Genomic DNA, 27,232 nt, shown 5'->3' on the forward strand with positions numbered 1-27,232 from the left:
ATAAATACAGAAATGAATAAATAAATGCAGAAATATTTAGGTTTAAATGTATTAAAGATGCCTTCAGGGTGAGCCTATGTATCCAGAGATTAATTATATCTGCGTCTTAATTAAAGTAAATCTTTAACGGTAGAGGCCTGTTAATCTGTTTGCTCTGTTAATGAGGAACACTGCTGTAGCTCATCCAGTCTGCTGATTAAATCAATATTCATTAGTTTTCAATGATGGTAAAGTAAAATACTGGCCCCAGCCCACATGAAACTATAAGCATAACGGAGCTATTATTAAAATAAAACTTATTTAGTGTATGTACAGTTTTTGTCATTGTATTAATGGGCCGTAAAATGACTCCGAGACAGCAGTGGCGCTCCTCGCGAGACTCATGTCTGCTCGTGCTATAGACAGTTAGCCTGTTAGCAATCACAACAACACAAGATCACGGACAGCTAGCGTCACAATTTAACCAAACACAAAGGTAAGTCTGTCGACAATTAAATCATAAAGCAGTCATATAGGGACTTAAGACTTAAACCCACACAAAGCAGGCGGTTGTTCCGTATTTTATAATCGCAATGTTTGCGGCGATTCCTCCGACCTTTTTGTTTGGCTTATATTAGCTGCTAGCTAGCTAGCTCAATCAGCTAACTGGCGTGCTATCGTCAGATTGGGTTATTTGCAGTCATTTGTTTTAAGTATCACAACTTGTCATCAATGTATGGGATTTATTTTTCTATATGAGCACCCTGGTGTTTATATGTAGTTTTATAAAAGAACCAATTCAAAGTAAGACACCATTGTCGACTGTCTGTATTGTTAGCAAGTTAACGTTAACTACCTGCTACTGTCATCGACTACAGTAACTAGAAGGTGTGAGGCTCACTTCCCAATATCAATTATTAAACAATTAAATGATTAGTAAGTTTACTTAATAGAAAGAAATGTAATATGGCTAAAAGTTTAAATTGAATTAAACGTAATCATAATGGATCACTATTATTAATAGATGACTATAATGTATTTGTGGTTAATAGATAGATGTCAGGATTTATGTATGTTTTAGCCCTACAAGTAACGCTTCTCGTGGTGTTATGGTCTGTTTTCTCAAGCGGCACAAAAACTGGTGAGTTTAATAGCTCTCATTTATAATTGTTTGAATAGAGAGTGAGAAGACAAGTGTAATATTGGCTCATCTGTACAGGTTCCCTGGAAACAGCGCAAACTCCACAGCAGGGATATCATGTATAAAGAAGGTTTAATTGTTTATCTCTCATGCTGGTGGTGAACACTGTAACATGAACATTGGTATCTTTATGTCTTTTAGACCGTGATGATTTTTAATCAAGACTTTGTGAAAAGGGTTGATTCAACTTAATACATAATGTTTTGGCCATAACTTGCAGAGTGATAACGTTGTATTCTAATGATTTGGGATGCTTTTTAAAACAAATCTAACTGGGGAGGCTTGGCTTTCTTGTCGTACAATCAATACTTGTCTTTTTGCTTCATTATTGCCTAATGTTGAAGTCAAAGTGCTGCCATGCAGCAGATTTAAAATGGCCCTCAATAAAAAAAAGTCCTGAGTCTACCTCTTGGCCCTGCAGATATACTGAGTAATACATAACTCCCCTTCAGTGTGGCGACCCAGAGTAAAATCCACTGCGTTTGTGCCTTCAAATCAGTTTTTAACAACTTTTGCAATGTATGTGATAGTTTTTTTTGGATCATGAAAGTGAGTTACTTTATTCTTAAAGTATTTTATAATGTTCTCTTACTGGAATCTGAAGTCAGATTTCTCTGCCCCAAGTAGATAACTTAAAAACAGAAATGAAATGCTTAGTCCATGTTTTCCAATCGTCATAACACTAAAAACAGTAAGGCAATCCATTGCCAAAAATTGTTGTGGCCTCATCTATATAGCATAAGCAACCAATGCGAGGTGGAAGACATTTAATATAATAAAAACACAAAATCAGCCTAACTGATGATGATGAATGTGATCCAGGTTTTTGTGATATGGACATTGATGCGATCCAGTTGCTCTGGCCAGAAGCAAATACTCTCTCCCATCACAATGTCCCACACAACAACATCGTCTGTCACAATTTATGAAGATTAATTTGATTTGAAACATCATACAAACCTCGTCTGTAGCGAGCTTCTCCGTTAAATTGTTTGGGGCCTTTTCAAACGGCTGGCTATTTACCTTACAATACATGCAAACCAGGTTACTTTGTAGCAAACATAAATCAAAGGAAATCACAATAAGTTAAGAGTTTATTAATCCTAAATTGCAGTTGTCTTTTCGAACTACCAAAAAAAAGCAAACCACAGATTCACGATGAAGCTCAAATAAACCAAATTGAAAAATAATAAAAGATGTCCCTGAAAGCTGCTTTTTACAGCCACAATGACCGGACTACTGGCAGTGTTTTGCAGCCTTCGGGAGTGTCTGCCCTTCGAGGTCAACACGTTGAGTGTAACTGTTGTGCTGCTGTGAACCAGGTGACTTTAGACATTAGATATGCATTGAGGTCCCGCCTCCCTTTAACCTTCCTCGCGTGGTGAAGTGAGGAGGGTTTTCGTGAGGAAGTACCAGGAGGAGGGGGGAGCCTGGGGTGCTAATGCTTTTTTTTTTTTTTTTTTTACCCACTCAAATCCCCTTCAATGTAATTGTGGGTCTGCACAAAGTCAGGGATAAGAGCGAGGCAAGCTGATCGCTGGAGCGAAATCAATAGTTCATACCTCTCTGAGATTGAGTTTTTAGGAAAGGAGGAGCGCCAAGGACAGAATATGAAATCACTCCCGCAGAGGCCCAACACGCACCGTGCAATCGATCTCCAGCCCCTGTACCAATTATAGTTTTTTTTAGGTTTGTCTGTGGCTTTCTGCAGTCCTCGTAGACCAAAGCTTTGGAAATACACGTTGTGTTCACTGACACTTCGACAACGGTTGCAATTTTTTCATCCCCCTTTGGAAATTGCCGCGTGAAGTGCCGCCATACCTCGAGTCTTTAATTTAGAGCAGAGATTGATTTCTCTCTTTTTTTTCCCCCTTGTTTGGTGAGTGAAATGTCACGAAAATAACCACTGTGGTCATAACTGCCACCTCACGTATTATATATCTGCATTTGAATTCAATGAGCATAACTTCTCACTAAGACTGCGATGATCAAACACTTCACAGATTGTTGCCTCTCCATCTCCTACATCTTTGAAAAAAAATTGTTAGATAATCAACATATATTGGTGATATGTGTATAGATATTATGGTGAAAGTTTAGCAGACAACCTTAAGACCTGATCCTTGTGCCGTTTGATCTTCTGGTGGTAGTTTTGGAAACCGAGGTGACTTTGATCGATCTTCTGAGTTTGGTTGCTGTAGGTTTTTACCGTCATGTGAACGTAGAGGGAAGAAGTTGAAGTTGTTATTTTTACGATTTCATTCAAGATTTCTTCTTGTTCCATCACTGCTGCAAATGTTGAAGAGTAGCTGCACACTTAAATATGTTTCTTAAGCTTGAATCCAAGTTATATGACTGTACTTTGATAAAACACATCAATGCTGGTGTTAAATATCGACATTTCTTACCAAAAAAAATGGAGATGGAGTTGACCATTTGGGCCAAATCTACGTCATGAAATAAAGAACGTTAGCGCCTTCTAATCAGACCCCCCCCCCCTCACCTCTCCCCACATTGTCGGCCATTTTTTCCTGTTTCATTTCAATCACAGTCCAGCACAAGCCTGTTCTCTCCTATCTGGGCTGCCTGCTTGACCAGCGTGTTTGTGCTGGGGAACATGTTAACAGGTTAGAGCGTGTGTGATCATCACAGGTCGGCTGCGGCTCGGCTGCCTGTCGGCTGCATCTGTTCTAGAGATTTGTGTATTTTGTTTTTGTCATTTTTCTTTGAACAGAAATGGCTGTGGTTTAATCTTTCAGCCCCTTGCCCACTTATTAGCATTGTTGAATCTGTCATGCTTTGTTAGGCAATCTGAAGACAGCAAGGGAATGGCAGACTCTGGCTCTAACAATAACGACTACAATATAGAGTGATAATTGCTGAATGTAAATACTTTGAATGGCTATTGCAGATGTTAGTCCTGCAGGGTTATAGTTCACGTCTCAGTCAGTGGGTCGTTGAGGATGAAACTGTGTGTTGGGACGGTTTCAATGCACCGTGCGTCTTCATCAGAGTCCACCGGTCCACAAGTCTGTATTTGATTTCTCTGTGATTTTCTTTTGTCTCCATCTACTACATCTCCATCAACTACTTTTTGTGGCAATTTATCTTTTTTGAATGGTCCCACAGACGGTGGCCCATCTTTCATTTGCCACCAGTTTTTCCATTCGGCTTCTCTATCACTTTACTTTTCATTCCCCCCCCCTTCCTTTGTCTCGGTCCATCTCACTCGTTGCTGCTGTTCAAGAATCAAGAAGATTGGCTGTTTCTCCATTCATCGGATCTTTAACAGGAACTTTGTGTTGATTAGACACAGTGATTCATTTAGTCCACATTAGACCAAATATCTGCACTTAAATCAAGATGTCTTCACTCAAAGTGGTAATGTTATGATGTACCTCATGAGTTACACAGCTTTTATTTCCTTTTTGCCTGGAGAGCAGGCTTTGACTGTGACTCAGCAGTAATTGCTTAGTTCCAGCAGAGTGTTCATCCTGTCCCATCCTAAAAAAACCTTCTATTGGTTAGAGATCTGGCTGTGCAGGCATTTGTACTACACTGTTACTGTGTAGGAGATCATGGTACCAACATTGCACAGCATGTACTATAGACGAGAGTGTGGCGAGACCTGAATACGTATGATGCATGTTTATTATACATGCAGTAGTTGACTTTACCGTCAACAGTAAATTGAGATTAAAGACACTTTATGAATCATCGTCATTTTGTACAACATCATAACGGTTCATTTTTACCCATTGCATTGTGGGATTGTTAGCAGAAGTAACGTACATGCCATGTCTTTTCTTTCCACACACACACATATATATATATATATATATATATATATATATATATATATATTTATGTTTTTGAATTCTCAGTGGGGAAATGTGTGTATATATATATATATATATATATATATATATATATATATATATATATATATATGCGCATACATTTCCCACCGAGAATTCTGATAATCATATAAAATATGATTTTAAAGGATTTGTGGAGTATTGTGGTAGTATTAAACGAATAACTTCCCATCATTACGCCACTGACATTAGTCTGTTAAGTGCGTCATACGTTCAGATGTTACCATTCACACCGCCTCTAAGGAGCTTCACGGTCAACATGTCTCCTTTATTCAGTGCGATCACGAGGAGCAAAAAGCTCAGCTCCCAGCCGACACTTGTTGTTACGCTGCATTTGAACCCAACTTGAATTTATGGTTGAAGACATTAAAGGCTCCTGGTGTGACAGGATGGTAGAGACGGATGATGGGTTCGACAAAAATGGTCGAATAGAAATAAAGATATTGAACAGTGAGAAGAATTGGTCCCAGATTAACAGTATGAGGGCCTAGAAAGAAACTGACAGCAAGATGAAAAAGGCTTATGAATCTGTCTGTCAACATGATGTCCAGTGCGAGGTGTTGTGTCCTTATCCCCCGATAAAGGGGTAGAAAAGAGGGCAACACAGTTAGGGTTGGGTATCGTTTGGGTTTTTTCCGATACCGGTGCTAAAACGATACTTTTAGAACGATACCGGTGCCTGAACCGATACTTTTTTCTTCAAATTGAACAACATATTAACTGTTTAAAGTATACTATAAATATAAATAAATACAAAACACTTGGCTTCAAACTACAGCTTCAAACGTTTTAACTATGAACAATATATTAACTGTTAACAGTTTACAGTATACTTAAATAAATATAAATATTCAGAAATATGAGCATATTTTCCTTCTCTGGCAAAATACGACACGTTTCATGACTTATTTTATTTTACCAGTTGGTGGCGGTAATGCGCCAATTCTTCGTTTGCCAACCGCCACTACACCTCAAAGGAGGAGAAGAAGAAGCTTGCGTGCCTGTGTTGTGATTATGAGCGACAGCGCGAAGTACCCCGTTGTAATAATACTATGAGTGAGGAGCGGAGGACCGAGTCCTGCTGCCAGGACGGAGTCATCAGAGTAGTGTAAAAAAAGTATTTCAATCGGCTCAAGCACCGAAAGGCGGCACCGAAATCTGCGTTACGTTTCAGTCCGGTAGATACCGGACGTATAGGAACCGGTTCCATATTGGCACCGAGTTTCGGTACCCAACCCTAAACACAGTACCTATACCGTCACATATAATTAAATATTGATGCTGACTTTTGTCTTCTAGTCTGAGGCGATCCAGCAGTCTGAAACCCTGTCGGCTCGTCTTGATTTCTCAAGCGCAGTCATTTGAACTTCCTCCCTTACTTTCCCTAAATGTCTTATTCTGTTTATGGGCATGGTCGGCTCGAGCCCATCTCAGCACACAAAAGATGTTTTAATCTCAATGATTAAAGAATAATGTATGCTTCTTCTGTAATCCTGAAAAATATATAAATGTAATCCAAAATCCCATGAAAAGACCACAACCTACACTTTAATTAATCTCAATACTTTACAAATTACTTTTTAACTACTTTTTGGCACAGGTGCATTGGTTCCTACTGAAAAGCTAAATAAATCACTAAAACAGCTGTTGAGAAAAAAACACTCAAACAGGATAAATGGTGCATTTAATGGGGACTATTTTCAGTGGTGGATTAGTACACTATGATACTCAACTCAATATTTACGCCAGCGGGACGGTGTTTGTGGGAATGACTCCCCCTTATCAGTTAAATCAGTCAGCACTGTTTTGGTCTTTTGGTGACAATAGCAGAAATATAGATATATTCATAATATATCACAAGTCTTATCCTTTTTTGTTTAATGTGTAGATCCACATTTCTAACTGCCAGTAGATTTATATGTCTGTTAGGATGCTTTGCTTTTGCCACTTATAAGGTTTTAAAGGTCATGGCACCTCCTATAATTTGTATTCAAAGGAGCTCTGTACCTACGAGAAGGATACAAAAGTCAGAATTTTCTAGAGGACATGGAATATTTCATGGCATTAAATGGTCACAGAGGTTATCAGGCCTGAAGATCCAGCATACAGTACACACACATGCTGTGGAAGTGTGTTATTTAGAGGAGAGAAGTGTGCGTTACAAGTCTACACAACCTTCCTGTGGCCGTGTGACTTGAAGGTAGTTTGGCCAGTAGCTCTAACCTCCACCACAGTCCTGGGAGGCAGCTTGTTTATTTACAGTTCATTTTTGCGACTTAATTGCAATTGCAGCGGCTATTGATCTTAGAACAGGTGTGGGCCATCGATCTCCTGCTGTCGTCCCCCCCCCCCCCCCCCCCCCCCCAATGGGTCAGGGACAATTCATCTCGCCACAACCACACAAGCCTCCATAGCAGGCAGCGTGGCTGCATGAATATAATGATATTGAATCGTAACTGGATTCATGAAAGATACGGTGCCCGTGTGTTGCATCTCAATGAGCTTTTTGCAAAACGGTTTTCTGTGATTGCCTCTTCGTTAGAAAAATGCGTTTCAGGCTGAACAGGATTTTCAAGGAGATGGGATTTAAGCTCTGATCAACTAATCACACTCGTGGTCTGTTTCTAGGGGGCAAACTGCTTCCATCTGGCGTGTAGTGCTGCAGATGGACGTCAGGACTGAACATTAACCAGTGGAAGTGACGGAATCCTTCTCCTCACCCTCTTGCCCCCGACACCTTCTGTCACGCTGGCAATGTCAAGAGTCCCGAGTCCCCCTCCCCCTGCGGAAATGTCCAGCGGGCCCGTGGCCGAGAGCTGGTGTTACACACAGGTAAAATGATCATCACGTCTTTCATCTCAAACAAATCAACGGTCCTGAGCTCCACTGAATACCTTTCCCTCTGCCAGATCAAGGTGGTGAAGTTCTCTTACATGTGGACCATCAACAACTTCAGCTTCTGTCGTGAGGAGATGGGCGAGGTCATCAAGAGCTCCACCTTCTCTTCGGGGGCCAATGACAAGCTGAAATGGTGGGTGGGCAAGAGAGCCGCTCTGTTTGATCGTATTCTAATGTCCAGTTTTCATCGTCGCACAGGAAGTGGACGTCTGAGAAACATCTAGAGAATCCCTCCCCGTCTGATTGCTGTTGCAAATTACACCGTTAATGTTCGTAGAAGGGGTGTAACGGTACACACAAATTCATGGTTCGGTACGTTCCTCGGTTTTTGGGGTCACGGTTCGGTTAGTTTTCGGCAGACTAGGGAAAATGACAAAGGTAAAACTCACACTCCAGAATTTTTGTTCTTTGTGTGTGAGAGGAGTAGACGAAAACAGGACATACCGAAAGGATGACCAAACCCAATGTCCTTTACCGAACGGTTCAATACCAATACACGTATTGTTACACCCCTAGTTAATACATTATTACTTCCATCCCTTTTACTAGAGATCTTAACTGTTCCATCCTCAACCACCATCAGGTGTTTGCGAGTGAATCCTAAGGGCCTGGATGAGGAGAGCAAAGACTACCTGTCTCTCTACCTGCTGCTGGTCAGCTGTCCGAAGGCAGAGGTGCGCGCCAAGTTCAAATTCTCCATCCTCAACGCCAAGGGAGAGGAGACCAAAGCCATGGGTGAGTCGACTGGGTAGCACAGACCTGTAACTGAAACAGAGGCCATCATAGTCTAGATGTAACGTCCCTCTGTGGAGCTTTTACGTGGACTTACCTTTTTGTTACCTCTGTGCGTCCCGGCTGTGTGCAGAAAGCCAGAGAGCATATCGCTTTGTCCAAGGGAAGGACTGGGGCTTCAAGAAGTTCATCCGGAGAGACTTCCTCCTAGATGAGGCCAACGGTCTTCTACCCGACGACAAGCTCACGCTCTTCTGCGAGGTACACTGCCTTGAGTTAAACTCTTCTTAGTTTATACTCTCGCTCATTTACAGTTACATTTTTACATGTCATTTCATTCCTCTCCCTCAGGTGAGTGTGGTGCAGGACTCGGTCAACATATCTGGGCAGAACACCATGAACATGGTGAAGGTACCTGACTGCCGGCTTGCAGATGAGCTGGGGGGCCTGTGGGAGAACTCCCGCTTCACTGACTGCTCCCTGTGTGTGGCGGGACAGGAGTTTCAGGCCCACAAAGCCATCCTGGCAGGTACAGACAGGAGTCCGACACACCCTGTTTACAGTTTATTTGTTTATCCGGTGAAAGAAAGCTTGACTGTGTGTGAACTTATCAACATTGTTACTCCCACGTTCACATTTTTTCTCTCCATATTCCTACTTTCAGCACGTTCCCCTGTATTCAGCGCCATGTTTGAGCACGAGATGGAGGAGAGTAAAAAGGTGAGCGCATGGTCCCGCAGCTTTTTTTGCTTTTTTTTTTTAATTCCTAGAAATAAATTACTTTTGTTCCTCCAGCGGCTCCACTGCTGACACGTTGCCTGCTGTGTCGAGGGGTGAAAGTGAGTGAAGGATGGTGTGCTGTCAAACGGCTGCAGCGCAGAGCTGTTTGGTGAAACTGAATGATAGTGCACCTGAAATGAAATTGTCCTGCCGTACTTGGGGGTCAGGATTCATCCTTCACTGACAAAGCTGCAGAAGCAGAGGATTGCTTTTTTTTTTTTTCATCGTAGCACATGTAACTGTAAGAAATGAAATTGCAGGAGAAGCTGTCCAGGTGTTTTTTTTAACCCAAGGCTATTTTAGATTTGATGTTGCAGCTTTTTGAAAGATGAAAATGTTTCTCTCAATAATATATGAATGGATTTGATCTGAAAGGCAACAAATGGAATGCTGGGAGAGGAAATATTTTTTAAATTCTGTTTTAAAGATAAGTGCTTTTAATCAATTCATCATTTGTTCAAATTCCATGTAACACATAACCTCTTAATGTGTTAAACTCCAGCAAACATGATTCAGAGTCACAAGGAATCCTGTTTTTTCAAAATCTTAATTAAGAACTTAAAAAACAATGATTTCTTCATTTGCTTCAAGGTTTCTTTAAGTGCACAATACTTGACCAACTGATTTGTGACCACAATTAATACGTATGTTTTGACTTATAGTTTTGAACCGGATACATCAATGAAGTAGTTTAACTTTGTGTGTTTTAAATGTTGTGTTGAGTATTTAATTTACAGTCCTTAAAGTAGTCCTGTTATAATCACATATTGTGATATTCAAATAAACACCATGAATTGACTTCAACAACTGTGTTGAGATTTACAGCCCCATAGATAATGACATGCTCTTTCTTAATTCACCCAATATAATACTGCAGAGTATACAGTTTGTGAACATCAGCATTACAATAACTGTTGTTTTTATGACGAAATGCACCTAATGAGATAAAGGGCAGGTAGTTGAAGCTCATGTCACGGTGCAACGCTCGAATCTAACTTCCTTACTCACCGTCTCGTTCCGTCAGAACCGAGTGGAGATCAACGACGTGGAGCCGGAGGTCTTCAAAGAGATGATGTGCTTCATTTACACAGACAAGGCTCCCAACCTGGACAAGATGGCCGACGACCTGCTGGCAGCAGCTGATAAAGTAATACAACAATACAGCTACTGCATCGCTATATTGAGACGTATTGAGACTCCTTCAGTATGTACTGATCTAGTGTCCTCGCTCTTTCAGTATGTACTGATCTAGTGTCCTCTCTCCTTCAGTATGTACTGATCTAGTGTCCTCTCTCCTTCAGTATGTACTGATCTAGTCTCCTCTCTCCTTCAGTATGTACTGATCTAGTGTCCTCTCCTTCAGTATGTACTGATCTAGTGTCCTCTCCTTCAGTATGTACCGATCTAGTGTCCTCTCCTTCAGTATGTACTGATCTAGTGTCCTCTCTCCTTCAGTATGTACTGATCTAGTGTCCTCTCCTTCAGTATGTACTGATCTAGTGTCCTCTCCTTTAGTATGTACTGATCTAGTGTCCTCTCTCCTTCAGTATGTACTGATCTAGTGACTTCTCTTTCAGTATGCTCTGGAGAGACTGAAGGTTATGTGTGAGGACGCGTTGTGTACAAGTCTGTCCGTGGAAAATGCTGCAGAGATCCTCATCCTGGCTGACCTGCACAGCGCCGATCAGCTCAAAACACAGGCCGTCGACTTCATCAACTAGTGAGTTTGCACGTCATCACTTGTAATCAAGTCTCCAGCAGACTCGCAGTCCACTGAACATTTTGTCTCTGTTGTTGTGTCCGTCTGTTGCATCTCTTCTTTATCTTGGATTCGTTACTGGGGGGGACCAGGACTCTCGCCTCATCCCTTGTCGTCACAGTTAATGATTTAATTTCACATGTCCCCTCATGGAGTGGTCTGGCTGATTATTATTATTAAACACTGTCGAGGCTTTCCGGGGGATCAGGACAACCTGACTGCTCACTCGGTGTGCTGTCACCGTATCTGTTGAGTCGGATGAAAGTGTGATATTAACTCCGAACATGTGTCTGTACTGATGTTGAGCTTGCGCATATTCCTTCAGATTATTTCCCTCCCTGTACACACTTTCATTTCATCTACATTTAGAGAGCCTAACTAATTAGTCGATTTAATCGATGAGCTGATATGATAACGGATTAATTGTTTTGCAGTTGTGAGGATTTGCTGCTTTTCTTTGTCTTACGTTTGTGGTGCCCAACCTGAGGCTCGAGTCCTCTCCAATGTGTCCCATGATAAATCGGATGGGTCCATGAGATGCTTAATGGGATAAGTTATAAAGAAGTTTGATCTGCAACTCTCTGCTATGACTGTATTGGCCCAAATATAGGACAGCCCTGATTACAAGCCTTCAGACGCTCCTGCAGGTTGAACTGGGCGAATGTAATACTCTCAGGGCTTACTAACTCTTAACACACTATCGACAAACTTCAAGACATTTGCTACCCCAGCAGTATTAAAGCTACAAACAACCCACAATGCAACACTCTCCGTAGGGGCAAGCGGTACCCCGATACTCTCTCCATTCAAAACTAATTGTAACTAAAATGTAATTGTTTTGTCCTCGAATTTAAGAAGATCCCTAAAAAGATCGGCCAATACTGTAATCAAGAAAAGAATCTATTAACTGATATATTATTCATGCCAATTGTTTTTCCCTAAACTAATGTTTTTTGTTTCCACCCTCCAGTCATGCTGCAGAGGTGATGGAGACAGCAGGTTGGAAGTCCATGGTGGCGTCTCATCCACACCTGGTGGCCGAAGCTTACCGCTCCCTGGCTTCAGCCCAGTGCCCTTTCCTGGGACCCCCACGCAAGCGCCTCAAACAATCCTAACAGCAAGACGTCCACACCGATACATATACACACATGCATATACATAGAAAGACACACAGATCCCTCCCCTCACACAGGGGCAACCTTTCCCCTTGCTGTTACCTACTACGATACCGACAGCCTCCCCCGAATCGCCCCCTTCTGCCCCGTACAAACCTGCTGTATTTAGTCTCTTCTAAAGATGGAGGGAAGAAGAAAGCGGAAGAGGCGGTGGAAGAGAGGGGCAGGTGGGCTTGTGAAGTGGATGTTTGTTGTTTACTAAAATAACACCCATCCCCCCCCCCTTACTCTTCGGCGCTGGCTTAGTGAGACGCCTGACATTGTGCTCTTTTCCGTGTGTGAAGGCTAAATCCCTCGACATCCTGTTAGTTCCTAATTTGGAATCCATTCGGGGGGGGCAGACTGGAACCAGCAATCCAGAAAGAGCCAACTGTCTGGAAATCTGGAGGTTTGAAGGACAAAGTGCAGATAAATTAAGTCTTTAACTGTCTATTTCATCAAAAGGCTTCTTTTTGCTCTGTTCTTAGTGCTTGGAGTAGAGCAGTAGAACACGTCCCCAATCTAATGGACACATGCGAGGGACGAAAGAAGAAGTGGGCCTGTTAGTCAAACTAGAAGCCCCCCCCCCCCTCGAGAAAGACAACCAAGGGCTCGTCAAAAAAAGCAGATATGGGGCAAACTCATCATTAATCCTCCCAAAGAAAGTTGGGAAAACATTGCACTAAAGTCACAGGTCACCCTTCCTCAACTCTTACCAGCAGTAAAGTAGAAATACTGTGGGCAAGCACACATTGAAGCAAGCTTCATGGACTACAGACCCAGCTGGACCACCAAGAACAAAGTACCCTTTAAGAAGATTTATCAGCTGTACTCCCATATAGAACTCTGCTTCAACTGCATCCGTTTCTTTTTTTAAATAGTCGGGGGGGGGGGGGGGAATCAGCACAGAGGATACAGAAACGCACAGCTGGATGTCCTTCCTGGGAAAAATTGTATTTTGTGTGTGGATCTGTCTTCGTAGCCCTTGAGAGAAAATACAATCCGAGGTGTCATTAGAGAAACCATCTAGGAGACGACAAATGGAGGGAAAATCATGTCAAGAAATGGTTTAAAAATAACATTAGGAATCAGTCAGGCATGTAAATGTTGTTTTATGACTGATTTCTTATTTGTTTTTTCTCCTCAGAACTGTCATTTCTATTTTTTTCATAGGAATTTGTACAGACACAAGCGTTTTTGAAGCTGTGGAAACAAAAAGCATTTTCAACCGTTAAATTGGGAGAGATGTTTTCTTTGCAGGCATGAAGACTGACGGGGAATTAAATTGAAATGAACACGTTTTAATGTTCAGAATCGACCGAATGTGAACAAAATGCACACCAAGGCAAACCACATGAAATACATTTGAAGTTATCATTTTAGCCTGGTGTAAAATGGTATTTGATAGAAGGAACCGCTGTTTCTTTCCTGTAGATATTGCCAGTTATGAGAAGTGACACTTAGTTGTTGCCATTTTTTTGTTCCTAAAAGATTAAACCACAACTATTTTGTATTGAATGCAATGCAAACTTTGTCTGTTATTTTTGTATGACTCATATGTTTTTATTTTTTATTTTCAGCTGTCCCATAAAACAAGACGTTTCATTTTGGGACTTCACAGAAACCAGTCGCACCTAAATTGAGGACATTTCAGGGAGAACGAGCAGTGTTTTTATGATATTTAGTGTAATGACTCAAACTAAGTAATTTCAGTGTCATAAAGCTTATTATGAAGCAGACTTGTGTCCCACACTATTTAATAACTTTTTTAGCACAGCTGAACGTTACATTTTCCTAACTCCTGATGTTAGCTACAGCCAACGTTTTCTAACTTATTGGCATCTGTGTTTTTGCGTTAGGGGCACGACGGGCACGGCCCCACCAGAGGGCGCTGTTGTGCAGTAGACGTTATGGGCTTTCCTCTATTTCAGGCACAATAATGGCAAATTCAACTTAGTCTACACATCATAAAAGTTTTGCTATTTTTCATCATATTCTGAATGAAATCTCGTTTCTGCTTGGTGGGGCACGGCAGAACTGACCCTACTGCACTTGTAGCTCTGGGCCAAACGACTGAAGGAAAGGATAGAAAAAGATCATTCAACCATGAGAGGTTCAAAGGGAAAACTACTGCTAGCGTATCAAAAAAAGCACTGTTCTGCTTTCCATGTTATATTGCTGGGAAACTGGACAGCAAGTTGATTTAAAGACTTGAAACATCTTTCAGAAAGGCTGGTAAAACACGAGAGTTGCCATCAAGTCAAGCTGACTGGGAACAACGATCTTGGCCTCTCATTGAGCAAACATTGAACAATATGATGCACAACCCTATTGTAAGGGCACTTCAGCCATAATTCAAAATAAACTTTTGAATTTCATGTACAATGTTTAAAAGGACGAGGTTGCTCAACAGTCGGTCATGAGATTTAGAGATCCTTAACATTGTCCTGTGGTGGTCCAATGCTATGTTTGGATTTCATCATAGAATGTTCTTGTGTGAATGTATGTGTATTTGTGGCCCCACCAGAATTGTTAGACAAATCACCACTGCTAGTTAGTCGTTGGTCTTATCACAGTCATTGTCATCCCCAATGGTAGCAAGCACGACACAAGTGGTGCTATTTTGCATTATACACATCGATTGAAAAGGTTTTCTTTAATCCATTTTAACTTATCAGTTTGTTAATTCATATAGAAATACAATGCTCCGTTTCTTCGGACAGTGCTTTCATTTCAGTGTAGAACATCAGATTGGATTAAAATAAACACCCTTGTACTAATGAGGTGGTGCAGAAATCTAATAGCACCATAAATTACATTTTTATAACTACAATTATATAACTATAATAAAATATCTGGCAGTAACCTCAGCTGTCAGGATGCTTTATCCCTGCTATGATGGAGGTGGTTTTAAAACAAAGATAGTCACAGACCTGCAAACTCATGAGGGGTGAAAAAGGTGACCAGCCCGTGTTTTTATTTGGGCAACACACAGTAAAGAGTGTTATGAAATACACAAGATAGAAAGGATCACATATGACTAAAGTGTACAAGGTAAATGCAACATAAGTGTTGTAAAAGCATTGCATCCTGATATATCTATAGTCTGATATCTTTAGTGTTACAAATAAAGGCCATAAAGAGTGATGATATATTAGCCCTGACAAACAGAAACACGTGCTATTATCTAGTTCACACAAAGTGTTATTGGATGAAGTATGTGTAGAACAAAACGGATTACTTGATTGATTGGTCGTTCACGTCTTTAATAGATGTAATAAAATGCTAAACATTACCAAGCTCCAGCCTTGTCTTATGTGATAGTAAAGGTCGTGATGAGCATTTTTCTAAACTTTGTCATTTCATAAAACCAAAAGACGAAACGATAATTGTCACTTCGATCGATAATGAACACAATCGTTAGTTGCAGCCCTGATTATATGCATTTCACAAAACCAGTCTGATACAACTCTTGTAGTCTACAACAGGTAAGATATTGCTCCAAAAACATACAGGCTACTTTAAAGTATTTGGTCAATAAGAAAAACATATTCTCTAGAGTAAAGCTGAACTTCCTTTCAAAAACCTACGTCCGTCAGACCAGTTATTAGCTGCTCACGCTGGATTTATTCTTTGTGGATTTAATGAAACATTGGCCTCCACTAGTGTCCCTGACGTCTGGTTAGCCTGTTGGCAGATAGGATGCTGGGTTCTGGTAGCTGTAGTCTGGACACACTTTTTGTACCAGTCTGTAGTCAGTGCTGTAGAAAGACACGTAGATGCAGATGACTTGGAATGGTTTGGAGCACATCCAGGTGACGTGGCTCTGGGTCTGCTCCTGAGCACATGTCTTGGATGGGTCATAGTTACACAGCATCACCTTTTTGCTGCGTTCTGTCTTCTCAAAGTCCACCCTGCAGTTGAACGTCTTCGAGTCTTTGGGGTTGACCACGCTTTGACGCTCCAGATCAAACTCCACCTCTTTCATCGGTGGGACGAGGCTCACGGACACGTTGCCCACACCTGTGGAGTTGTGGCGGAAGTAGACTCCAAGAGAGCCGTTTCCGTGATCCACAATCTTGGCCATTATCAGCAAATTCAGTTTGACGGTTTTGATGTTTGAGTAAAAGTCCCCCCAGCTGAACGTTCTGGAGAATTTAGACGTTGCTTGGACTTTCATGATGGGACGAAGCTTTATCTTTGAGGACGGGTTGGTGTGTGACTGGGACTTTCCTCCAAGTATTTCCAGAAGTCCCTGCTTTGAAAGAGGAATTAGAGGACTGATGGGTAGCTTGGTGCTCTGAATCAAACTTCTAGTTTGACGCGTCCAGTCTTTCTGTGAAGAAGAGTCTTGGTCTCTGTTGAGTTCAATTGATGCCCTCTTGCTGATGGTGAAGTTGGCATGATGTTGCCCAAGAACCAACTATACAGAACACGAGAGACATTTAGAAGTGAAAATAAATGAATAAGAATGATTTGGGATTCAGATACTCACTCTAATTCTCTAAGAATATCTGTTCAATGTTACATTTTTAATCTGGTTGATGATCGAACTAAACAAATTTAGATGAAAATGCATCATATTTAAACAGCTTATTGGGTATGTTGGCATGTAAACTGCAAAATACCCACTTTACAGAAATATATGGCGGCATTAAAATAATTATTTATATGTAAACTGTAGCAGAAAAATAAAAAAAAAGACTTTAAATGCATAGACTTAAGTAAAGTGTCAATGGCTCACAACTACACTTCTGGAGTACTTTCCACCGTCTTGCTCAATTTTTCTCCAGTCTAGTTCTTTTACTTACCAAACAAAAGGCTCCTTCCAGAAGTATCCAAACAAAGCAGTGCCTGGCAAACATCTCCATAGTGCAGAAATTCCTGTCTTAAGATCCATCCACTTTCACCTGAACTTTATTCAGGCCGAGTTAAGTTTTGAAATTCCATGTGGAACAGCTGACAGAGACAAAGTAAACCTTCTGAGAGCTGCACGGTCCACTCGCAGCACACACTCTAGGAGGCTTGGTCAGAACTTGAGGTGTTTAACACTCAGTTTTGCTATGAATGGTCTCTCTCTCTCTCTCTCTCTCTCTCTCTCGCTCTCTCTCTCTAGTATCACCCTGATGTCCTGCCTGTTGTCCTCCCTTTGTCACTGAAAAATGTCTTGCATTATGTTTTGGGTGATGAAATAATTCAATTGACACTTTTTTAAATGAGAATTTTATTTTGATTCACGAGGCAAATTCATCCAAGATAATGTGATACTGCCACCCCATGGTCAGATAGCAAACTGCAGTCTGAGCTGAACTAGAGGAGCCAAATTAGATCACATGACATCATGAATAAATCCCCTGAAAACTTGGCAAAACCGCGTTATGACATACTATACTATGACATTTTATATATAGTCTGTGAGTCATTTTTTGGGAGCTGTGTTTTTGTATCAGTATCTGATTTGCCACTAAATAACAATAAAGTCTCTGAAAAACAAACATCAGCAAATACAGACACTTTAGTCCCCGCTGTGCACTAGCGGTCACAATGAGCGACAAAACATAGTGAAAAGGAGAAATGAAATCATGAGGTCACCAAAACAATACCCTCCACTGCTCTAGTGTATTTAGAGATTCTGTTTATCTGTTAATCTGTAAAGCATATACTCCTAATTTAGCATGCAGCAATTACAAAACAGATAATGCAATACTTCAACAGAGAAAAGGTGAATGTAAAGTTTGAAACATTGTCCGCCACATTCAACAAGGGTTCCCTGTTCTGCAGGTTCTAGTCCTGAGAGCGAACAGGAAATCATTGGACAGCTCACACCAAAGGAAATCAGGCCATTGCTTTGACAACAGATGTTAGTTTGTGGCTTAATCACAATATTGGTATAAAAATATGTTGATAAATTGCCTTTTGGAACAAGTGTCTGGAAACTTATTTCAGTATTTTGTCCTGAGCACAATTTGATAATCTTCATTGTTTTGAATAGACAGTGTGGCATGGTTAGTGTTGAGGAGGAAGTAAGAGCTAACACTGTATAACACATCGTTCTAGCAGTGCCGTCACAAATGGATGAATGAAAAGGTCAGCATCACCAGGTACTTTAATTAATTGGAGCGTAATCAGTGGCATTAGACACATCTAGGCGTGGTGTGCCCATTCCATTAAAGCTGGAGCAGCGCCAGTCATTTGTGGGCAGATCTCCTCTCATCACAGACCTTTGTTGTAACTTAGAATTTTCTATTCCTTTGTTGTTACAGTACCACACCCATGCAGGACATTATTGTGTAATTGGACAGTTAATTAAACTGGAAAAAGAACACTGAGGCTATATCTATATATATATATATAGATATATATATATATATCTCTATCTATCTATCTATCTATCTATCTATCTATCGAGAGAGAGAGAGAGAGAATATCGATCTCTATCTATCGAGAGAGAGCGAGAGAGAGAATATCGATCTCTATCTATCTATCTATCTATCTATCTATCCATCGAGAGAGAGAGATATAAGTGTTATTTACTGATTGTTTTCGTGTTGGAATACATGTTAAATATTTAACTGCCAAGTAATAATGAGTGTTTGATCATATGTCTTTCGAACTCCCAAATGCCCCGATTGATCGTGCGACGTCCTCAGCACTTCTAAGCACTTATATAATATATAAGCACTTCTTTTTCAAATGTGTAAGTAGCTGTAAGATAAAGAACAAATCATGCGACTCGATTAACCCATGATAGCCTTTATTGTCTTGAAACTCTGTGGTTGAGTGTTCTTATGCTGCATGCCAACACTCCTTCATCTTGCACATTGTTGAAGTGCCTTTTAATTTAATTTAATCCTTTAAGTACCCCAACCAATTACACATGGTTTCTTTTCATGAGTCGGTTTTCAAGTTAGTTACACACCTACTTAAACCATTCAGATTCACTGGCAGGTACTTAATGGCGTGACTGTAAAAGGGGAACCACACATTTTAAAGATTCCTGCGTGTTATTCCTATGACCTGAGCCTCCCATCCATTGTCTATGGAGCAGCATCAGACTTTATACTGATTAGAGATTTACTTCCGTGGTTTCTGGCTTTGAGAGAGTCATGTTCATAAAGACTGATTGAAATGATTGAACTTCTCTAGACCATGGAAATAACATATTGGTATTCTTAAGTTAATTTAGATGGTGGTACCCTTTACTTTTTTAATGAATAAACTATGTTACTTTTAACTAAACTAGAAATAAACAAAAAAGGGAACTGAATGCTGGACTAAACATATAGAAGACATATAAATCTACTGATAAGTTATAATAATATCTTCACAATCATTACACTCTTTTTCAAAAGAACTTAAAAGAACTGATACTCTTAAATGGATGGTGACCGAAAGATAATATAATGTTTGTTTGCTTATTGCCTTTTATTGAAGATCCTTTAAATAATTGCAGAATTGTTATTCTCACCCATTAAGAAGGCTACTATGACACCTTCACTGCAGACCCCTCGAACAAATCAATCATCCTCATTTTCTATGATCATGCACCAGCCAGTAAAGGTCTGCGTGCATTTGTTTTTACGAGGGTAACCAATATCATTTGAGATACAACATTCATTAATACTCAATGTACTTTGAAGCAAGTACATCGACACTAAATAACTTTCGAACAACTTCCTTGCTGAACGAATAGTTCCTCTTTTAAATTTGAACACAAGAAGACTATTTTGTGTGCGTTTGTGTACGACTACTTCAGATCTCATCTCTTCGAAATTGTAATGGTGTTTTCATTATGTCACTAACAGCTTTATGTTATAGAGAAACATTTGGATTTTGGGATGTTATTGAGATGGATATATGGAGTTTTTCAGTCATTGTAAGTGTCACAGCCCGGCTCAGAGTCTGGAACAAGATCGGGAGACAAAGAGCTGGCGGCCAAAATTAGGGGCACCTCGTGTATGATAGGAGGAGGGTCGTCACAGTAAGTGTGTCATGAAAACTTGATACTTAGTTTTTGGTTTGTGAAAAAATTAAGAACACCCTGCTTTGAATCTTGGAACACAGCCCACATACATGATTCAGTAAAACAATTAATGAAAACTCTGACTGCTTCCTTATCTGTCATTTCATCATTTACTGTAACATTGTTTACGGTAAACACTACAATGGAAGGTCCTGAGTGATGAATGACTACGGTTAGGATAGCTTATTGATCAGGGGACAGGAAGTCCAGATGCAGAATCGGGCAAACGATCCGTTCAAGCATCAACTTTTACCACTAATGTCATCCTCTGGATCGATTGTCATTCTTGAGATTACATTTTGCAAAAAAGAATGCGACATGGATGAAATAAAAGCTATTCATTCTTTTTCAAATGTGTAAGTAGCTGTAAGATAAAGAACAAATCATGCGACTCGATTAACCCATGATAGCCTTTATTGTCTTGAAACTCTGTGGTTGAGTGTTCTTATGCTGCATGCCAACACTCCTTCATCTTGCACATTTCAAACCGTCACATTGTTGAAGTGCCTTTCAATTTAATTTAATCCTTTAAGTACCCCAACCTATTACACATTGTTTATTTTGATGAGTTGACTTTCCAGTTAGTTACACACCTACTTAAACCATTCAGATTCACTGGCAGGTACTTAATGGCGTGACTGTAAAAGGGGAACCACACACATTTTAAAGATTCCTGCGTGTTATTCCTATGACCTGAGCCTCCCATCCATTGTCTATGGAGCAGCATCAGACTTTATACTGATTAGAGATTTACTTCCCTGGTTTCTGGCTTTGAGAGAGTCATGTTCATAAAGACTGATTGAAATGATTGAACTTCTCTAGACCATGGAAATAACAGATTGGTATTCTTAAGTTAATTTAGATGGTGGTACCCTTTACTTTTTTAATGAATAAACTATGTTACTTTTAACTGAACTAGAAATAAACAAAAAAGGGAACTGAATGCTGGACTAAACATATAGAAGATATATAAAGCTACTGATAAGTTATAATAATATCTTCACAATCATTACACTCTTTTTCAAAAGAACTTAAAAGAACTGATACTCTTAAATGGATGGTGACCGAAAGATAATATGTTTGTTTGCTTATTGTCTTTTATTGAAGATCCTTTAAATAATTGCAGAATTGTTATTCTCACCCATTAAGAAGGCTACTATGACACCTTCACTGCAGACCCCTCGAACAAATCAATCATCCTCATTTTCTATGATCATGCACCAGCCAGTAAAGGTCTGCGTGCATTTGTTTTTACGAGGGTAACCAATATCATTTGAGATACAACATTCATTAATACTCAATGTACTTTGAAGCAAGTACATCGACACTAAATAACTTTCGAACAACTTCCTTGCTGAACGAATTGTTCCTCTTTTAAATTTGAACACAAGAAGACTATTTTGTGTGCGTTTGTGTACGACTACTTCAGATCTCATCTCTTCGAAATTGTAATGGTGTTTTCATTATGTCACTAACAGCTTTATGTTATAGACAAACATTTGGATTTTGGGATGTTATTGAGATGGATATATGGAGTTTTTCAGTCATTGTAAGTGTCACAGCCCGGCTCAGAGACTGGAACAAAATCGGGAGACAAAGAGCTGGCGGCCAAAATTAGGGGCACCTCGTGTATGATAGGAGGAGTGTATGTATCTATCTATCTATCTATCTAGAGCGAGAGCGAGAGCGAGATCTATATATATAGAGAGAGAGAGAGCGAGAGATCTCTATCGAGAGAGAGCTCTATCTAGAGAGAGCTCTATCGAGAGAGAGCTCTATCTAGAGAGAGCTCTATCTAGAGAGAGCTCTATCTAGAGAGCGAGAGAGCGAGAGAGAGAGAGAGAGAGCGAGCGAGCGAGCGCGAGAGAGATATAAGTGTTATTTACTGATTGTTTTCGTGTTGGAATACATGTTAAATATTTAACTGCCATGTACTAATGAGTGTTTGATACTTACATTTACAACCCTAACCCTTGCATTAAATCATACTGGGATGTTTGCTGAAATTGATAGGATGGCCCTACCTAGAACTGTTGGCCCTACCTAGAATTGTTGGAATGCTTAACAGCATTCCAACAATAAGCTGCTCAAATGGTTGAGTGATGATTGGAATTGGAGCCAGAGGAGCCGGCTTGATGGTCTGGTTTGGTTTACCTGTCATTTGGCATGTATGACATGTTTTTATACATCGGGACACATCCCTCTTCACACGAGGCCAAAAAAAAAATACCTCAGAACGTAGTCATATGTCTTTCGAACTCCCAAATGCCCCGATTGATCGTGCGACGTCCTCAGCACTTCTTCCCGGAATTTGGATGAGACCACAACCTGAAAAACAGGATTACCCAGAAAGTACTCTCCATTTGGCACCCATTTCCTCACAAACAACCCATCTAACCTCAGATAACCTTTCGCAGCACTCTTCCCATCAACACTCTAGATCACGTGGTCGAACAACTCACTAAGCGCAGGATCAGCCCGTTGCTCTGCCACCAAGTCGCTGCGGGAATCCGACAAAAGAGAGTCTGGTGTATCCACAGAGAAGGCCCCACTGTCGTCTGTGATAGTCTGCTCAACTTCAGATGCTGCCTCCCCACGGCACAGAGCCTGTGTAACTGTGCAAGCTGTAAAAACATCAGGGAAACACTGTGCACCCTCATCAGGTATTTTCGTAACAGAGGGAAAAGATGTTACTACAGGAGGTGGCAGACCGTCAGCCCACACACGGTTACCAGCCAGGTCGTTTCCCAGGATGATATCCACCCCTCTGATTGGCAATGCAGGACGTACACCCATGGCTACCTCGCCCTGAACCAAACCACAGTCGATCTCCAACCTATGCAATGGCACAGGCAGTATATTCAAAGCCAGTCCCCGCATTAGGATGTACTCCCCAGTGTTAGTACCCTGAAAAAAAGGCAGCACTGAACTCACAATGAAGGAATTAAAAGCCCCCGTATCCCTCAGTATCTTTACCGGTACCTTCACATCACTCCCCGGCAATGAGACATGTCCAGTAGACACAAAACCTGCGAAAGCTGACTGTTCCAGGCCACAATCGACTCCAGGTACCACCTGCTCACATGAAGGAATTACACAGAGAGAAGTAACACGACTGACATGTCAGACAGGAGCAGCCAGTGCAACAGGCCTAGCATGCAACAGGCCTAGCATGCGCACCAACTCATAGGCTCTTAGGACAGCAGCCTTGACAGACACATAGATCTTACTTTCAGCCACACTGAGCGCAGAATACGCTTGCTGCGCCGTACCGGTGAGAACGCATTGTAAAAGTAGTGTGCGGTCAATATCCGACCAATCTCTGCTCTCAGCTACACGCTCAAAAAGCGAGAAAAATGGATCCGGGTCTTCTTCACAAAAAGGAAGAACAAACCTCAAATTCACGATAACATCAAAAGCACGTGATGGCCCAGCAGAACCAGCAGCAACCTGCCTCACGCCACCAACATCAGTCAAACTCAACCGGCGCTCTTCCAGTTCAAGTCTCTTAATTTCGACTTGCAACAAGAGTAACTCTTTGCGCTGCGCAAAAGTTAACTCTGCGACGTTACTCACCCGAGGTTCACCAGAAATGGATGCACCAAACGTGTCCGCCACTGCCCCCCCAGCGTGTAGCTTGGACTGGAGAACACCCACGTCGAACAGATTTTCCTTTAAAATGTTCTCCTTCAACCATTTATCCCCCACATCCATCCTAAAATGCTCAGCAATCTTCACCAATTGCTCTCGTGAACACTGGTCCAATAACTCCTCTGATGGAGCGCTCAAAAAATCCTCCACAGAAGCCATAGCGGTTTCTTTTTTCCCCTCTCTGCCCGAATCACAAAATGAAAAGTGCAACAGGAAAACCTTTAAACTACACCGCAGCCCGAAAACAAACGGCCCATACACAGCCAAACATTACCGTAATCTCATCCCTCTAACTGCCTAACCAGAACGAACTAAACTCCCCCTAGTCTTCAGGTGCTACTTATGGTGGGTACTTACGCACTAAAAAACGGAGGCTCGGCAAAGCAACCGTGAACTGGCCACCCGTGAACTGGCCACGCACCTGCAGCCTCGGACGTGCCCCCGAGACAACTGCTCTAACCACTTTCACACCACACTACAGAAACCCCCCCAACGACCTCCAAAGGGAGTCCGCTCTTCAGCCTAACAGGGACAGAACAACAGCAATTAACTCAGCGTGTAAAAAGGACCATCCAGACTCTGACACAAAATCATCAGCATAACAGGTCGGCGACACTCACACAAAACAACTCAAATGTCTCACAACAAGCAGATTGCGCAACCGCTCAACACATGGCACACAGCCTACAATGCTACTAATCTGAATTACAGCAGACACCAGGTCAATCAGAAGTGGACGAGCCCCCATATGTCACAGCCCGGCTCAGAGACTGGAACAAAATAGGGAGACAAAGAGCTGGCGGCCAAAAGTAGGGGTTTATTTGTCTCGCCACAAACACAATGTTCACAGCATTTTCACAAATAACAGTAACAACTGCGGTGAGCCCATCAACAAAGGTCTTCCTTCCCGCCCTCGCCTGCCAACTGGAAAGGGTATTTAAGGATGAGCCACCCCAGCACAGGTGAGACTCATCCTGCTGACGGTCCTCCACTCAGCACCTGTAACAGATTAGACACAACCCCGGCACCTCGTGTATGATAGGAGGAGGGTCGTCACAGTAAGTGTGTCATGAAAACTTGATACTTAGTTTTTGGTTTGTGAAAAAATGATGACCACCCTGCTTTGAATCTTGGAACACAGCCCACATACATGATTCAGTAAAACAATTAATGAAAACTCTGACTGCTTCCTTATCTGTCATTTCATCATTTACTGTAACATTGTTTACGGTAAACACTACAATGGAAGGTCCTGAGTGATGAATGACTACGGTTAGGATAGCTTATTGATCAGGGGACAGGAAGTCCAGATGCAGAATCGGGCAAACGATCCGTTCAAGCATCAACTTTTACCACTAATGTCATCCTCTGGATCGATTGTCATTCTTGAGATTACATTTTGCAAAAAAAGAATGCGACATGGATGAAATAAAAGCTATTCATTGTTTTTCAAATGTGTAAGTAGCTGTAAGATAAAGAACAAATCATGCGACTCGATTAACCCATGATAGCCTTTATTGTCTTGAAACTCTGTGGTTGAGTGTTCTTATGCTGCATGCCAACACTCCTTCATCTTGCACATTGTTGAAGTGCCTTTTAATTTAATTTAATCCTTTAAGTACCCCAACCTATTACACATGGTTTCTTTTTATGAGTCGGTTTTCCAGTTAGTTACACACCTACTTAAACCATTCAGATTCACTGGCAGGTACTTAATGGCGTGACTGTAAAAGGGGAACCACACATTTTAAAGATTCCTGCGTGTTATTCCTATGACCTGAGCCTCCCATCCATTGTCTATGGAGCAGCATCAGACTTTATACTGATTAGAGATTTACTTCCCTGGTTTCTGGCTTTGAGAGAGTCATGTTCATAAAGACTGATTGAAATGATTGAACTTCTCTAGACCATGGAAATAACATATTGGTATTCTTAAGTTAATTTAGATGGTGGTACCCTTTACTTTTTTAATGAATAAACTATGTTACTTTTAACTGAACTAGAAATAAACAAAAAAGGGAACTGAATGCTGGACTAAACATATAGAAGATATATAAATCTACTGATAAGTTATAATAATATCTTCACAATCATTACACTCTTTTTCAAAAGAACTTAAAAGAACTGATACTCTTAAATGGATGGTGACCGAAAGATAATAGAATGTTTGTTTGCTTATTGTCTTTTATTGAAGATCCTTTAAATAATTGCAGAATTGTTATTCTCACCCATTAAGAAGGCTACTATGACACCTTCACTGCAGACCCCTCGAACAAATCAATCATCCTCATTTTCTATGATCATGCACCAGCCAGTAAAGGTCTGCGTGCATTTGTTTTTACAAGGGTAACCAATATCATTTGAGATACAACATTCATTAATACTCAATGTACTTTGAAGCAAGTACATCGACACTAAAATAACTTTCGAACAACTTCCTTGCAGAACCAATTCTGATAATCTGTGTCATTATAAATGCACAATGGGAGGTTTGGTTCACTAGTTATGTCGAAGCAATTTCATTCGATTGATACAAACATTGAAACAACACATTTATGGGTCTGTGCCAACTTTTACTGTACAAAGCCTTGTTGCAGTGCTGCAGCCTCACAGCCGAGACGCATAGGAGCCAAAGGAGCACATGCGAACAGGTAATTCATTGATTTGATTTTAAAATAAGTTATTCATTTTAAACTGCCTGGTTGATATTGTTAGCATTTTACACACACACACACACACACACACACACACACACACACACACACACACACACACACACACACACACACACACACACACACACACACACACACATATATATATATTTATATATATATATATTTATATATATATATATATATATATTTATTTAAAACTCCAGAATTTCTTAACTTTGTAAGATATGTCTTTTTTAACTTTTGTGCCATTTTTTCAGAAACCTTCAGAAACTTTTGCAGTTGCAGTCAATTAATATTTAAAAAAAGGTTGCACATGTATGACAATTTTGTGTAGAATGGGCATTTTAATGTATATCTTGATCAATAGGAATTTAAATCTCCAAACATCTTTTGCGATTATGAAACCATATAACACATTTAAGGTCCATGCCTATGCATCCTTGGTTGGATATGCAGTCTCTGAGTGCTTTCTAGTTGTTGGTTTTTTTGGAATTGAATT

At 40.7% G+C, this 27,232-nt stretch overlaps 3 protein-coding genes across 4 annotated transcripts in view; 2 read left to right on the forward strand and 1 right to left on the reverse strand.

The window, feature by feature from the left end:
- Positions 1-423: 423 nt before the first annotated feature.
- LOC306795333 (speckle-type POZ protein) lies at positions 424-13,896 on the forward strand. 2 transcript variants are annotated; one of them, XM_079293819.1, is made up of 10 exons: positions 424-475; positions 7,687-7,890; positions 7,968-8,089; positions 8,540-8,691; positions 8,822-8,949; positions 9,040-9,217; positions 9,353-9,408; positions 10,493-10,615; positions 11,046-11,188; positions 12,198-13,896. In XM_079293819.1, the coding sequence occupies exons 2-10, from the start codon at positions 7,813-7,815 to the stop codon at positions 12,340-12,342; spliced, it is 1,125 nt and encodes a 374-aa protein (XP_079149945.1). In that variant the 5' UTR covers positions 424-475; positions 7,687-7,812; the 3' UTR covers positions 12,343-13,896. The 2 variants fall into 2 exon arrangements, with proteins under 2 accessions (XP_079149945.1, XP_079149944.1); XM_079293818.1 differs by having other exon boundaries at positions 9,040-9,408.
- Positions 13,897-16,063: 2,167 nt separating this feature from the next.
- On the reverse strand, positions 16,064-17,252 carry LOC306795339 (neurexophilin-1-like; the record flags this gene model as incomplete). Its single annotated transcript, XM_079293827.1, has 2 exons — positions 16,064-16,804; positions 17,193-17,252. 2 exons carry the CDS (start codon positions 17,250-17,252, stop codon positions 16,064-16,066), a joined length of 801 nt encoding a protein of 266 aa, XP_079149953.1.
- A 7,746-nt stretch (positions 17,253-24,998) lies between these two features.
- The window catches only part of LOC306795516 (alpha-tectorin-like), a gene marked incomplete at its 5' end in the record, with an annotated part of 173,979 nt that continues 171,745 nt past the window's right edge, over positions 24,999-27,232 (forward strand). Inside the window, one exon of the mRNA XM_079294048.1 lies at positions 24,999-25,017. Within this exon, the coding sequence (XP_079150174.1) occupies positions 24,999-25,017 (19 nt within the window). The remainder of the gene's footprint in view (positions 25,018-27,232) is intronic.

The sequence above is a fragment of the Melanostigma gelatinosum genome, assembly GCF_949748355.1.
Source record: "Melanostigma gelatinosum genome assembly, chromosome: 21".
Classification (NCBI taxonomy): domain Eukaryota; kingdom Metazoa; phylum Chordata; class Actinopteri; order Perciformes; family Zoarcidae; genus Melanostigma; species Melanostigma gelatinosum.